The sequence below is a fragment of the Scyliorhinus canicula genome, chromosome 2 (genome assembly GCF_902713615.1).
Source record: "Scyliorhinus canicula chromosome 2, sScyCan1.1, whole genome shotgun sequence".
Classification (NCBI taxonomy): Eukaryota; Metazoa; Chordata; class Chondrichthyes; order Carcharhiniformes; family Scyliorhinidae; genus Scyliorhinus; species Scyliorhinus canicula.
Genome location: NC_052147.1, coordinates 248593299 through 248610136, shown reverse-complemented (window position 1 = coordinate 248610136; position 16838 = coordinate 248593299). Strand labels below are relative to the sequence as shown.

Here is a 16838-nt window from a genome sequence, read left to right as displayed (position 1 = left end):
GGTCATGAAATATTTTTGGCTAACAGGGTTAAGGAAAATCTCAAAGCCTTTTATTTGTATATAAGGAGCAAGAGGGTAACTAGAGAAATGATTGGCCCACTCAAAGACAAAAGAGGGAATATATGCGTGGAGTCAGAGGAAATGAGTGAGCTTCTTAATGAGTACTTTGCATCGGTATTCACCAAGGAGAGGGACATGATGGATGTTGAGGCCAGGGATGGATGTTTAAATACTCTAGGTCATGTCGGCATAAGGAAGGGGGAAGTTTTGGGTATTCTAAAAGGCATTAAGGTGGACAAGTCCCCAGGACCGTATGGGATCTATCCCAGGTTACTGAGGGAAGCGAGGGACGAAATAGCTGGGGCCTTAAAAGATATATTTGCAGCATCCTTGAGCATGGGTGAGGTCCCGGAGGACTGGAGAATTGCTAATGTTGGCCCTTTGTTTAAGAAGGGTAGCAGGGATAATCCAGGGAATTATAGACCTGTGAGCTTGACGTCAGTGGTAGGCAAACTGTTGGAGAAGATACTGAGAGATAGGATCTATTCACATTTGGAAGAAAATAGACTTATCAGTGATAGGCAGCATGGTTTTGTGCAGGGAAGATCATGTCTTACAAATCTAATAGAATTCTTTGAGGAAGTGACAAAGTTAATTGATGAGGGAAGGGCTGTAGATGTCATATACATGGACTTCAGTAAAGCATTTGATAAAGTTTCCCATGGCAGGTTGATGGAAAAAGTGAAGTCGTATGGGGTTCAGGGTGTACTAGCTAGATGGATAAAGAACTGGCTGGGCAACCTTTCTCCATTTTGAGACACTCCCTTCCACCACTACTCTTTGTCTCCTGTTGCCCAGCCAGTTCTTTATCTACAGGGACAAAGTCCGTGCTCGGACCACTGTTGTTTGTGATATACATAAATGATCTGGGCAAAGGTATAAGTGGTCTGATGAGCAAGTTTGCAGATGATACTAAGATTGGTGGAGTTGCAGATAGCGAGGAGGACTGTCAGAGAATACAGCAAAATATAGATAGATTGGAGAGTTGGGTAGAGAAATGGCAGATGGAGTTCAATCCAGACAAATGCGAGGTGATGCATTTTGGAAGATCTAATTCAAGAGCGGACTATACGGTTGATGGAAGAGACCTGGGGAAAATTGATGTACTGAGAGATCTGGGAGTTCAGGTCCATTGTACCCTGAAGGTGGCAACGCAGGTCAATAGAGTGGTCAAGAAGGCATACATCATGCTTGCCTTCATCGGACGGGGTATTGAGTACAAGAGTCAGCAGGTCATGTTACAGTTGTATCGGACTTTGGTTAGGCCACATTTGGAATACTGCATGCAGTTCTGGTCGCCACATTACCAGAAGGATGTGAATGCTTTAGAGAGGGTGCAGAGGAGGTTCACCAGGATGTTACCTGGTATGGAGGGTGCTGGCTATGAAATGAAAATGAAATGAAAATCGCTTAGTCACGAGTAGGCTTCAAATGAAGTTACTGTGAAAAGCCCCTAGTCGCCACATTCCGGCGCCTGTCCGGGGAGGCTGGTACGGGAATCGAACCATGCTGCTGGCCTGCTTGGTCTGCTTTAAAAGCCAGCGATTAGGATTAGATTGTTTTCATTGGAAAGACGGAGGTTGAGGTGAGACCTGATTGAGGTCTACAAAATTGATAGGTATGGACAGTGTGGATAGCAACAAGCTTTTTCCAAGAGTGGGGGTGCCAATTACAAGGGGTCACAATTTCAAGGTGAGGGGGAAGAAAGTTTAAGGGAGATGTGCGTGGAAAGTTTTTTACGCAGAGGGTAGTGGGTGCCTGGAATGCTTTGCCAGCGGAGGTGGTAGAGGTGGGTACGATAGCAACATTTAAGATGCATCTGGACAGATATATGAACGAGTGGGGAACAGAGAGAAGTAGACCTTGGTAAATAGGCAACAGGTTTAGATAAAGGATCTGGATCGGCACAGTCTGGGAGGGCCGAAGGGCCTGTTCCTGTGCTGTAATTTGTTTTGTTCTTTGTTCTTACCGACCTGCTTTTGTTCGTTTACACAAGCATAGCTTGTGAAGAGCAGTGTCATTTCTAACAGTGCCAGTGATCATTAGAGGACTGGTGTTATATGTTAGGTCTGCCAAAAATCCGTTGACATCTAATTGTTGCCTTTTAAAAGACAATTTCAGCGAAGAAAATGCACCTCAGTCTCATGGCAACAGTTTGCACTCATCAGATAATCTCATCACTTGCATCGCAAAACAAAGGTTCTTCCCACCAGCATTCTGACCCCAGAGCAACTTTGCCCTAGACTGTGAACTGATGTTTTTGTAAAGGGATACATTAAAGATTCTTATAAATCTACTTATTTGGAAAGTAACCACGATTATACTGCACTTCAACTGCAGTTTTTCATTTTCAGCAAGACACAAGTTAATGAAAAAAAAGCTAATGAGATCTGTCACCTTATTGGGACTGGGTGATCTTTTGTGTGCTGTGCACCAGGAATGCATTGTGTAAAGACGTTAATATTAAAATGAGAAAGGCCAGCATTCAGGCATTAAGAATCAAGTTACTCTCCAATTATCAGTGACGTGGAATTGATTCTCCATTATGATTTTGTGCACCAGTTAATAAATAATGCATCAGAAATGCAGTACAACTTCCAGAACTTTGAGTTCATAAATGCCAGTCAGACAGCACAATAAAACATTGCTGTTTGCTTACTGAAATGTAAAGTCCTTGAGAAACTGCTTTGTGTTGCAGAGCAAGGCATGTGGAGCATGGGGACATCTCCTGAAGAACTACATCATAACAAACGCAATGCAGTTGTGCATGACAACTTGTCCTTGGCAATTGCCAGTCCTTAGCAATCAAACTGCAAGCTTTGTTGAATTTTACATAAAATCTAGCTATGCTTTTTTCAGCCAATTTTAACATGACTGATTATGTCAATATTTTATTGAAAGAAAGGTGAGTGTTGAAACAATTGAATTTTGGTTCTTCAGGCTTTTATCATTGCAATGATCTATTGTAAGAAGAATGACTCTAAATCAAGTACGTATTTATATAAATGTGATGGGAACCTAATCACAACAGGATTATCTTGGAGATGATGTGACGGTTGTGATATAGTGCTACAAATATATTGTTTGATCAAGGAATAAGGTGGCTGTTGCTTGTGAAGTGTACCGGGAAGATGGATTTTAATCTACAACTGAAATCAGCACTGGCTGCAGATACCAATCTTGAAAATGAAAATCATTGAAATGAAAATCACTTATTGTCACGAGTAGGCTTCAATGAAGTTACTGTGAAAAGCCCCTAGTCGCCACATTCCGGCGCCTGTCCGGGGAGGCTGGTACGGGAATCGAACCGTGCTGCTGGCCTGCTTGGTCTGCTTTAAAAGCCAGCGATTTAGCCAAGTGAGCTAAACCAGCCCCTTCACGTGAACAGTATCTGATAGATACAATTGTGAAGGAAAACCAAGAGCAGAATTTAGGAGTTGCACCAGGAAGACTGGCGTTCCGGTGGTCGGGAAATCTGCTGGCAGCTGTCAGGGTTCCTGGCACCTGCAGGGGGAATTTCCCACTGGAACCTTTTCCTGTCAGGTGAATGTCCCACCTCTGAGAACTACCCGCTAATCAGAGACTGTCAGCTCTCCGGTACCACCAGCACCGTGGTGGCCACTGTCTTTCCGAGGCTGAGAAATGGCACTGGAGCCATGGAACTCAGGAAGGCCCCAGCAAGAGGGGGAGAGAGCAGGTTACTATAAAGAGCAAGAGTTTGGCTTTCCGCTGATTCCTTTCCTTGCTGCCATCAGATTCCTCCTTGGGACACAGAATGGCTGAGAAGGAGGGGCCCAATCCACCAGGCGCAAGCATACCTGCCAGGGTTTACCTGGCCATTTTCCAGCAAAGCATGGGCTCCCACCCACCCCTGGTTCAATATCAGTGCAGGAGAATGACCCTGTATGCAATGGACGGGAGATGGAAAGGAGCCAGTCACTCCATTGTCCCATTATACAGTACCCCCAACTCTACAGCCCACTCCCGGCAGAAATATTACCTCTCGTATCAGTCTGCCACTAATGATATAATGGCTGATACGTCATTTTTATAATTTGATCATGTAGGTCATAGAATCCCTACAGTGCAAAAGGAAGCCATTCGGCCCATCGAGTCTGCACCAGCCCTTGCTCCAATAGAGCACCCTACCTAGACCCAATCCCCCACTCCTAGTCCCATAACCCCACCTAACTTTGGGCAATTTAGCATGGCCAATTCACACAACCTGCACATCTTTGGACTGTGGGAGGAAACCAGAGCACCCGAAGGAAACCCATGCAGACACTGGGAGAACGTACAATCTCCACACAGACAGTCATCCGAGGTCCGAATTGAACCTGGGACCCTGGCGATGTGATGCAACAGTGATAACCACTATGCCACCATGCCGCCCAGTTGTGTCACTGTGCCACCCAGTTGAAATGCAATTCAGGATTAAATATTTCGAGGAGATGGTTGAAGAGAAAAATAAATTGTTGCACTGCTTAAATGTCTTTCAGATGAACGAACATGTGAGCCATATCAGTTCCGATGCAAGAACAACCGTTGCGTACCTGGTCACTGGCAGTGTGACTATGATAATGACTGTGGAGATAACTCTGATGAGGAATCATGTGGTAAGTTTAACATTTACTTTGATATTTAATTAATGTTTTGGGAAGAAAAAGTAATTCTCCCAGTGTTGACAATGCTGGAAAACAGATTGCTTAGAATTCAGTTGCCAGCACAACACAGAGCAATTCTCTGTGAAGTTACTGATTAGTAATTTCAGTGAACAATTTTTAAGGACAAACAGTGAAGGAAATAACAATTTACACTGCCATGGTGATACTGAAGCTGAATTAATATAAAAGCAGATGTTGTATTAAAAGTGGGCTGATGCCTTATTTAACAGAAGGGTTGTTGATACAATCATTACAGATTAACACAAATATTTATTTTCCGATTTGGAAGCAATAACGGGGAAGATTGTTCTTATATTTCCAACACCTCCTACCATTACTATCAAATTTGGAGTTCCTTGTTGAAATCTGAAGACTTTCATAGACTAATTCCCTCCAGTTACATTTGAAAATGATACGGTTGGATCTCACAACACAGATATGGGGACAAACCAATGACACAGGGGAGGTTTGGCAAGTGAGACATTCCCCAAGGCTACAACTACCAGCCTTGCAATGACTGCAGAATGGTAAACATGTGAAATAATCTATTTCTGTCCTATAATATTCCAAGTACAAGAATGCAACTTGCAGCCAAATGACCATTTGTACAACTGCATTCTTTTCAGCTTTTTTAATGGCTCTTTTAGGTTTTTCTGGGAGGTAACCGGCCTTGTTTCCTGTTTACATTGTGTACATTCAATGATAAAGGGCATGTGTAAAGCTTGCATTGCCATTATGAGAAGTTGGCTTAGTAAGACATCCATAACGTGTGCCTTACGTCCCAAAATCATAACCAGCTGTCACCACAACCTTCTAAACTTTTCTAAACTGTCCTTTGGTGATTGGGCCAGGCCTCTCAGTTTTCCAGCAATGTGAGACTCCAGAGAACAGTACAGCAGAATACCAATCAATGTTTTGGGATTGTGATCAGCTAACCCATCTTCTGGTGCAAATTTTTCAACTTCAAAGAAGATGATCAAACATTGTGGGCTGGAATCTCCATTTTTGGTACTATGTCCCCATGCCGTTGGGAAAACCGTGGTCTTTTATGCCAGGAAAACTGGCATCAAAAGGCCAGAGATTCCCCGTTTTGCTGGGGGCTAGCAGTCAGCTATTGTAGAGCTCTCAGCTCTAGCTGCCGAGATGACCCCCCGCACCTCCCGGTCAGAGGCCATGCCTGCGCATGGAGGCGGCCTGCAGTGGCCGCGCCATGCTCCATTGCGGACTCAGACCAGCAAAATAGTGCCCCGCACGGCCACTCGCATGTCCTGGACTGCCCGCACACATTGCCCCCAGCCCCGAATGAAGCATCCCCTGCCCGCCGATCGACCCTCCTCCAACTGTGGCGGCCCTGGACTGAGGGTCATGGATGGTAGGACCACATGAGTCCCACACCATCGGGAATTTGGCCAGTCGGGTCAGAGCATCATGGGGCAGGCCTCAGGCAATGGCCTGAGGCGGTGGATACTTGGAGCAGTGTACTCCACCAGTATACCGACTTGTGGGGGGCCGGAGAATTAAAAAACTGGTGCCGCTCCCGATTTCCTGCGCCGAAGCGGATTCTCCGCCCCGTCGCCGAACGCGATTTCTTCATTGGTGGGCGGAGAATCGAGCCCAATATTTCTGCATAAATAATTAGTAAACAATGGATTTCAAGATGGGAAACACAGGACTGTCTGTCAGGTTGATCCAAGGGCTGGTTCCCATGGTGGCATGGGGGCACAATCTTTAGCACTGCTACCTCACAGCGCCAGGGACCATGGTTCGAACCGGCTTTGGGTGACTGTGTGAAGCTTGCACTTTCATCCTGTGTCTGCGTTACTTGCCTCCGGATGCTCCGGTTTCCTCCCACAGTCCAATGATGTGAAGTTAGGTGCATTGGTCACGCTAAATTGCCTGTAGTGTCCAATGATGTGCACATTAGGTGGATTGGTCACGCTAAATTGCTTGTAGTGTCCAAAGATATGCAGGTTAGGTGGATTGGTCATGGTCAATGCGTGGGCTGCAGGAATGGGGCCAGGGTATAGCCTTTGGACCAAATGGCCCCCTTGTGCACTGTAGGGATTCTATGGATTCGATTGAAATGTAGTCACCCTGTAACATACAATACAGATATCGTAGACTGAGGGACGTAAATGTCTGGAATTGACACATTTCCACAAAGCAACACATTTCACAACATTCCATTGGGACAAACGTCCTTGACTTTCCTCTTAACACATTATTTCTCAGAAACATTCTGTTAATATTTAGTTATGAATATGAAATATACAAGATAATAATTAGAATTTGATTGTTGTTGATTTGTCCAATTGATTGATGATAAATGGGAAAAGGAATAATAACTGGGGTATAATTTAATTTGCCCCACGGAATCAGTCTGTTCTATTTTTATGGGATTGGGCAGTGAATGTCCAAAAACTGATGGAAACACAGGGCTCAATGGAAAATATTTTTTTTCCTTGATTTACCCATGGACTTTACCTCTCCTCCACAGCTTAGCTGAGATTAATTTGCATGTATATAGTGCCTATCATGTGGTAAATATTCCAAGGCACTTTAAAGACACATTATGAAAGGTGAATACTTCAAGGACCTCAAGATCAGTGTGGTCTCTGGCAGTAGTTCCCAATAGTCTAGTTGGATCGGTGAGGAATTTCGCAATTTTGTCCCCCAAATTGGAATGGAATTCTATTTAATTTTCACCTCCCCCAGGAGATCACCTGGCTTCTGGTAGGATGGAAATATTCTAATACACACGGGAAAACTATTATGTGGAATGGGCTCGATGGATCTTCATTGTGTGTACATTTGTATGTCTGTCTGTTATTAAAAATATTTGACACAGAGCCACATAGAGATATCAGGGTTGGTGACAAAAAACACATTTAAGAAGGAAGAACAGCTACAGAGCTGGAGAGAATGAGGGACCAAGGCCACTGAACACATGGCAACCAATAATGGGATGATGGATAGCGGAGATGCAGAAGAGGCCATTAAAAAAAATGTTCACGTGTGAGGAATGTTGACAAGGCCTTCATTTAGTTTCCATTCCTGATTTCCCTTGAGAAGGTGGTGGTGAGCCATATCGTAGAGATGGACCACATGCTGCAAGGGATATGAGGTTCCAGGGCTTTGACCCAGCAGCAGTGAAGGAAATACAATATAGTTCCGAGCCAGAATGGTGTGTCACTTGGAGGGGAACCTGCAGGTGATGGTGTTCCCATTTATCTGTTGCCCTTGTTCTTACAGGTGGTCGATGTTGTGGGTTTGGAATGTACTGTCAAAAGAACATTAGCAATTTGCTGCAGTGCATCTTGAAGATGATGTGCACTGCTGCCACTGATATAGGGAATTAATTTTTATGGTGGTGGATAGGGTGCTGATCAGATGGGCTCCTTTGTCTTGGATGGTGTTAAGCTTCTTGAATGTTACTGAAGTTGTTCTTATCCAGACAAGTAATGTAAAGTATTTCATCGTGATCTTGACTTGTGCCTTGTATATGGTGAACAGACTTTGAGGAATCAACAGGCCACAGGCCTTTGACCTGTACTTATGACCTATACTTATGGCCACAGTAGTTATATGTTTGGTGGGGTTACGTTTCTGGTCAATGGTAACCCCAGGATCTTGATGGCGGGCTTTTCAAGGATGGGAATGCCATTGAATGTCAAGGGGAGATGGTTGGATTCTCTCTTATTGGGAACGTTCTTTATCTTGGACTTAGGAGCCCGAGCAACGTAGGGACTGCAGTTGTTCAAGAAGACAACTCGCCGCCACCTTCTCAAGGGAAACGAGGGATTGTCTAGCCATCTCCAGCCAGCCAGTAGTCTAGCCAGTGACAACAACATCCATTAAATGAATGGAACTGAATAAAACAAAGCCTCAGTGTTGCCTTGCTGCATGCAAACACTGACTGCTTCAGTTTCTGAGTAGTTTGGCAATGTTACTGTGCCTTAAGTATTGAAAATGCACACTTCTGACCTCGTGTTTCAGAGTAAGGCATTGCGAAAACAGCTGAGAGTCTACTGCAGTCTGTCCTGGGGATTAGATGACTGACTTCCAGCAACCACAGTCATCTTCCTTTGTGCAAGGTATAAATCCAGCCAGAGGAGACTTTTCTCCTGATTTTCATTGACTTCATTTCCTAGGTCTCTTCAATGACGTTCTCCGTCAAATGCTGCCTTGATGTCCAGGGCAGTCACTCTCACTCCACCTCTGCAATTCAGCTTTTTTAACCTGAAGTCTGGTCTCCATAACTTCCTCTTCTTCGGACACTAGTTGCTGTCTCAGTAGTGGCCCACTGCTTGAACTGCGGGCTGCTGGAACAACAGAGCTTCTGGCCAATTGGATTGGCTGTTGGCTATATAAAATGGGTCCTCCTCCTAGATGTCTCACCTTGAGCCGCTTAATGCCCACAAAGTGTGAAATGGCTGCAGGCCAACCAGCTTTACCTTGCGTGGGCTCCCAATGACATTTTAGCCAAGATGGCGGGGAATACCAAGCTCCACAAAATCTCACCCATATTTGTCACAAATGCAAGCCTTTATAAGGCAGTTAAGTTTTAAACTAATTATTTTAATTTATGGTAAACATTTCTGGAATGAGCTACTGAACTCTGTCTGGAGACAAGCCCATATGATTTGGTTGTCATGGGATCAGAGATGCAGGTTGACGCATCTTATTTCAGATCTTGATATAAAAGACGTGCAGCTGGTCTTCCTAAATACATACTGCAACCAAACAGAATGCAAGTGAGAATGAATTCTCAGTTTGAAGAGACAAAAGGTATAGATATTTAACGGTCAAGGTGTCCCCAGAAGGAATTTTGATGCTTGAAGTCAGTTCAGTTATACTCAGGAGACTTAGTGAAAGGAGTTTTAAAGGACACTGGAAGGCTTCCTTGTTGAAACAAGGTTAAGAGTTGGACCATCATGAGGAATTTAGGACTTTAACTACAAGACTACCACTGAGAGTGCGATGTGGCATGAAATGGTTTTTAGGTTGTCTTAATTAGTTAATGGTGAAAGTATATTGGTTATAACTTAGTGTATTAGATGCCAACAAAATAATGTTTAGTTGAAGTTGAGTTTAGTTTGTTACAGTAAAAGTCTTAAAACATAAAATATTGTATGATTATTTCCACCAGTTTCCAGGAATTTCATACATCTTTTAACAAGTTATTTATCTCTACAGGGATTGTAACATGGTAAAACACCTAATAAAGAGCAAGACGGTTCATCTGAAGATATCCTGTACCAATGCTCACTTTTTAAATATATTTGCTTAAGATAACAGGACTGGTAGTGAAGAAATAAATGACTTGCATTTATATCATACCCTTTACAATCACCAGAAAACATTTTACAGCCAGAAAATTCTGTTTGTCGTGTAACTATTGTCATAGAGAATACCAGTAGCAAAGTTTGTGTACAGCAAGATCTGACATGCAACACTATCATTAATGACTGGGGAATCGGCATTCAGTGCTGTTGGTAGACGGATAAATATTTGTGGTGGATTTGGCTTAAGCAATAGTTAGGTCCACCTGATTAACTGAATTGCAAAGCAGAAATTCTGCCAGGCTCCATTAATAATTATTTCTTATCAAAATGTAATATAATAATAGTTGCCCTGGTACTGTCAACATTCATCAAGACATTCTAAATTGTGTACTCACCCACTTTACTGAACCATCTAATTTAAGATTCAGCTATTTATTAGTTTTCAAGGAGCTTCTGAATTTTTTACAATGCTCATGTTCCCCTGCATAAGTTTTCATAATTGGATTAGCCTCTATGATTTATTACTTGTTTGTTTTAAATTTCATTGAAACTAATATAGTTATAAAAGTTAGAATGGCATAACAACATTTTGTACTCGGGACACGCCACTGATCCTGGTTTGTGGCAATGATGGATCAATTCTTCCATTGAATGGAATTCATTATTAAATTAAATCATTTTAATTGCTTATTTGTTAAATATCAGCACTTCGTTCCTGCTCGCTGAACGAGTTTACCTGTGCCAATGGTCGTTGCGTTGCTGCCAGATGGAGATGCGATGGAGATTATGATTGTTCTGATAGCTCAGATGAAGTAAGTACTCAGTTTTCTTTAATTACTTTTTATAGATTATACAGCAGAAGTTGTTCTATTGCCAGTGTGATATGAATTCAGTTTTTTAGTCTTATCATCAATAAACTTTTCATTTCTTTCATTGTAAGTTTGCTGAATGTCTCTTCACAGTAAGCTACTGGCGTAAATGCCAGTTCCATCACATACCGAGGGGCGCTTCCCTGCACTGAGGACCCACGTGCCGAATCTCCTCAGTGCAGGATGCAATCGGGATGTCATTTTTAAATTAATTCCCAAACTCTTGCGTCCCCGATGCAACCCCTGAACCCTCTCAAAGCCCCAATCCACAGGCCTCCAACATGCTCCTGCCACGTCCCCACACCCACGCAGGCACCTCCAACCCGAACACTGCCGTGCAAAAAATGCCAGCTTGGCAGTGCCAGCCTGGCACCCTGGAAGTGCCCCTGTCAGTGCCACCTGGGCACCTTAGCAATGCCAGGCTGACACTGTCAGGATGCCAGGCTGGCAGTGCCAAGGGAGCATCAGCACTTCCAGGGTACCACCCTGCTCTGAGGACATGCACCTCGGGGCCTCCAATCCCCTGGGAGACCCCCTCCCCCTCCAGTACCTTTCTATCTGGTGTCCATTTGTGGAAACCAGTAAAGGACTGCACTTACCTGAGGTCTCCAAGGCAAAGGGGATAGATCCCAACACATTGGTGAACTCAAGGAAATGCCTATCAGAGACAGACTAGCTGTCTTGCTCTAATATGCAGATTTCCCAAAACAAATCCTGCCCACAATAGTTGTTAGATCTCACAAGGCGTGGTGAATCCCAGGAGGGGGGGGGGGGGTCTCCTGTCATTTACCAGTGGGTCTGTTTTGGGGTGATTGGGCGAAGAAATCAATGACCGCCTGGCCTCCCTGTAAAATGGGTGTTCCAGCCTCAGTGAGGGTCCCAGCTGCTGTTGAGAAGATCCCAGCGACATCTCTTCCACAATTAGTCAAAGGATGGGCCTTATTGGCTACCCACTGCTACCAAACAGAAAGGCTCTGCTGCAATCACCCCAGCTCCAGCAAACATGCTCAAAGGTGGCAACACGTCAAGCTCTTTTCTAATTTTGCTCCCGGTTCTGCCTCCTAACCCACCTCCACAGGACCAGTTCCCCTCTCCACAGATTCTGCCAGACCTACAGAGTATCTCTAGCATTTTGTTTTTATTTCAGATTCTCAGCATCCTCAGATTCACAGTATCCGCAGTGTTTTGTTTCTCCAAATTGTGGTTGGGTACCCAGCCATATACTCAGCTCTGTTCCATTCCCTTCAGTCCAGTTTAGACTCCGGTCTCTGAAACTCTCCTGAGCAAAGATGTAAAAGGCATTTGCTGTGACCGCGACTGTATTCCACCTGTCCTCTTTACTTTTTCTTGGTAATTTGATCTCATTGACCACACTATCATCCTTCATTGCCCCTTTGTTGTTCAGTTCCATGGAACTGTCCTCATGAAGTTTCTCTCCAATCTGTCCAAATGTAGCAAATTCACGTATCAGACCAGCCCGTCTTACAGTAACCTAGGTTTGTCAGATCATTCTCTCCACCTTCAACATGTACTATATTCTGTTCCATCCACAGGTGTGGAATCCCCTTTCATATTTATGCTAAGGACGCTCAGGTATACATCTCCACCACTTCCTTTTACCTCCCTGTGGCATCAAAGCTGACTGCCAAGCACGAGATCATGAATGTTTTAAAATTCCCTCCGATTAAATGTTGGAAAGATATGCTGGCATCCATCATAACCTGTTTCTCTTTTCCTCCTGCCCCCACGCTCAGCCTGAACGTGGTCATACACATGTCCATGTCCTGTTAAGACCAGGTTTGGACTTCAAACCCCAAAAACATGACAAGACCACAAATATCGGCCTCTGCATTTTTATTCCCTTTTGTAGTAATCTCACCCACTCTTTCAGCAAACTTTTATTAACTCTTTTGTCAACTTAAAACTGGGATGGCACGGTGGCACAGTGATTATCACTGCTGCCTCACAGTGCCAGGACCCGGGTTCAATTCCGACCTTGGGTGACTGTCTGTGTGGAGTTTGTACATTCTCCCTGTGCCTGCATGGGTTTCCTCCGGGTGCTCTGGTTTCCTTGCACAGTCCACAGATGTGCTGGTTAGATGGATTGGTGATGCTAAATTGCCCCTTAGGGTCGGGTTACAGGAAGAGGGTGGGAGATTGGGCCTAGTTAGGGTGGTCTTTCAACAGGATCAGTGCAGACTCGATAGGCCGAATGGCATCCTCCTGCACTGTAGGGATTTGTAATAAGTCCATGGAGGCAGAAGTCCCTTCACATTTGAGGTAGAAGCTGCACCTCCTTGGTTGCTCTCTGACCCTCCTACATCGCCAACATTCCGAAGCCAGTCCTTTAAAAACCTCTGTCTTTGAAACTTAGCTTCTAGTTAACTCCCAGAAAGGTGCTCGATTATGTGTACCCTTAATATTTTTTAATTCGTTCATGGGATGTTGGTGTCGCTGACTGGGTCAGCATTTATTGCCCATCCTTAATTGCCCTTGAAGTGAGTGGCTTGCTAGGCCACTTTAGATGAAGGCAGTTAAGAATCAACTGTATCGCTGTGTGGGTCTTGAATCACATGTAGGCCACACCGGATAAGGGCAGCAGCTTTCCTTCCCTAAAGGACATTAGTGAACAAGATGGGTTTTTACAACAATCAGCAATGCTTTCATGGTCATCATTAGACTTAATTCCAGATTGTTCGTTTCATCTGAATTCAAATTTCACCATCTACCATGGTGGGATTCTAATCCAGGACCCCAAAGCATGACCCTGGGCCTCTGGATTACTCATCTAGTGATAATACCATTACGGCACCGCCTTCCCAAATCAATCCCATGTATTTTCTACCATTACTACTATCACTATTACCCACCCTATAATGCTTTGTCAAACATGCACTTTCCAGAAACCCAAATTCGAATAACAAGCACTGGGATTTCCGGTACCATGCTAGATTTTCCCATGGTGGATGCGGCAAATCATTTAAATCCCCATTGACTTTGCCAGGATCTGCAAGATCCCACCAGAGGGAGGGGCCTGAAGATCAGAATTCGAGTGAATATAGCACAGAAATTGCACGTTGCATTTCATTGAAATGCAGATGACAACAGAACTGAGGCATGTGATTAACATTAATGTTAACACTGCCTTCCAAATAATTTATTTTCTGATGCTTGGTGCCTGCTGCTGTTTCCACGAGCAATATTAGACTTGATAGTGAAATCGCTATTTATAATGAAAGCAGGGTTTTGTAGTTGGCTATAATAGGACCAGAGTTAATGGTGGTTCTTTGTCAATAAAAGATTACGCTGAATAGCATCATGTAGCCAAGAGTGCATCAAGAGTTTTGTTAGCTGTGTTCTGAACGACCAAGATCACGTGAAACTATTTGTTACAGCGCTCATATTGTTAGCTGTAGGCTGCCACCTGCTGCCTTTCTTGAACAACTTCTCGAATGCAGCAAAATTAATATACACAAGCATTGAAGTCAGTGAACCAATCGTCCAACATTTCAGAATTTTAGTTTTTTTGGGGTGAATTGTCAAATCTTGTTTGCATCGTACTTTCATCAACGTATTTCAAAATTAAAATAGCAGATATCTAACCCATTAATGGTTATTTTAATGGTTCATACTTATTGTTCAAAATAAGATGGTTCCAAATCTCCCTTTGTTGTAATGGCCATTTGCAGTCACAGAACCCTGGATTCAGGATGAGATGTGGCCTGCCTGCTGAAATCTCACTGACTGATCTTAACCCTGCCCTGTAATCAGCTGACAGAAGGCCGAGCTATATAACTGTCAGAAAGCTGCTTTTCCTCATTCTGCCCTCAGCCTTAATAGAAATCTTTTACAAGTCATATAATGCTCAGTCAAAAAGCCCAGCCATGAACACATTCAATTTCCTCTTCATGATAGCCAGACTCATTGGCCATATTTTCTTTCGCAAAAGGTGGAAGGCCTGACATTGGGACAATATGTGGGACCTGAGCCCACACACAATGAAGCACGGTGGCTCGCTCTCCAAACTGCCAGGCCAATCAAAGGGATAGCAGCTCTGCAATCTCAGCAATGTCCCTGAGACAGGTGGTCAGTGCTGAGGCTGCAGCACTGATATTGTGCAGTGATATTGGGCCCACAGGGGCAGCCTTTCCAGCTGAACCCTTCATTGGACTGTGGAGACTCTCCTGCAATGCCACTACCCTACGGCTGGTTCTTTCCCACATAACAGGAGATGCTCTGCTGCTAGCATGGTGCCCAGGAAGATGGCCCTCAATTGTTCCTTTAATTGGCTAAATTGATCGCCTGCCTCCAGTTGACGGATGGCCAAGCCACTGTTAAACATACCATTGGCAAAACAGCCTGGCTACAGGGAAACTCTCCCGACACAGATCCCCAGCAATTACCCACCCCCACCTTCTAACCTGTCACCCCTTGAGGGCACTGTGGTGTGTGCCCCATTTAAGGGGAAATCGGCCGAGAGGGCCACGTGGCCAGGGTAACTAATCATGGACCAGGGTGATTTGTATTTTTTGGATTTGTTTGTTTATTGTCACGTGTACCGAGGTGCAGTGAAAAGTATTTTCCTGCGAGCAGCTCAATCAGATCATTAAGTAAATGAAAAGAAAAGAAAAAGAAAATACATAATAGGGCAACACAAGATACAACGTAAATACATAGACACCGGCATCGGGTGAAGCATACAGGAGTGTAGTATTAATCGGGTCAATCCCGAAGAGAGTCATTCAGGAGTCTGGTAACAATGGGGAAGAAGCTGTTTTTGAATCTGCTCACAACTTCAGAGAGTCGTGAACGTAGCCCAGTCCATCACACGAACCTGCCTCCCATCCATTGACTCCATCTACACCCCCTGCTGCCTGGGGAAAGCGGGCAGCATAATCAAAGATCCCTCCCACCTAGCTTACTCACTCTTCCAACTTCTCCCATTGGGCAGGAGACACAGAAGTCTGAGAACACGCACGAACAGACTCAAAAACAACTTCTTCCCCGTTGTTACCAGACTCCTAAATGGCCCTCTTACGGATTGACCTCATTAACACTACACCCCTGTCTGCTTTATGCCGGTGCTTATGTAGTTACATTGTGTACCTTTTGTTGCCGTATTATGTATTTTCTTTTATTTCCTTTTCTTTTCATGTACTTGATAATCTGTTGTGCTGCTTGCCGAAAAATACTTTTCACGTGCCAATTGATAAAATCCAATCCAATCCAATCCATATAGTAGGGGTTTAAAATGTGTGGAAGAGTGCTGCAGCTATATTTGTGCTTTGTTTTTTCCTTTTTAGATATACTTTCTCAGGATGGGGCTAATAGTGGGTTGAGCTGTAGGTGGTAACTGAAGCTCACCAATCTCCACTTCACATTTGCTGACTCGGATGCTGTCCCATCTACATGTTATGGAATTTAACTTTTGGCATAGTTTAAGATGTTTGGATGTTTTATAAGCACATTGTATTTTTTCACTTTGTGGAATGGCATATTCAACTCCACTGGGACATGTGGCACGGTAGCACAGTGATTAGCGTCTCACAGCGCCAGGGACCCGGTTTCAATTCTGGCCTTGGGTAACTGTCTGTGTCGAGTTTGCGCAGTCTCCCCGTGTCGGCGTGGGTTTCCTCCGGGTCCTCCGGTTTCCTCCCACAGTCCAGAGCTGTGCAGGTTAGGTTATGGGGATAGGGTAGGCATGTGGACCTGGGTCCAGTGTTCTTTAAGAGGGTAGGTGCAGACTCGATGGACCGAATGGCCTCCTTCTACACTGTAGGAATTCTATGATTTTATGTGGAAAAAAGAAAGACCAATTAATTAGTCTTGCCTTATCTGACTTTGAGGAATGTACTATTGAAACATCGGAAAATACTTTCCATCTTAGTGGACTCATTAAGTTATTCACACTTCAATATCTGTTGATCTTTTCATACTATAAATTCTGACCAATTTTTCAA

The 16838-nt window shown here is 44.1% G+C and overlaps 1 protein-coding gene across 1 annotated transcript in view; it reads left to right on the top strand.

Annotated features, from left to right (window-relative positions):
• LOC119962094 (low-density lipoprotein receptor-related protein 1-like) overlaps positions 1-16838 on the top strand; it is a 2271162-nt gene that overhangs the window by 2102743 nt on the left and 151581 nt on the right. The window contains 2 exon segments of the mRNA XM_038789946.1: positions 4560-4676; positions 10715-10821. Coding sequence (XP_038645874.1) covers positions 4560-4676; positions 10715-10821 — 224 coding nt within the window.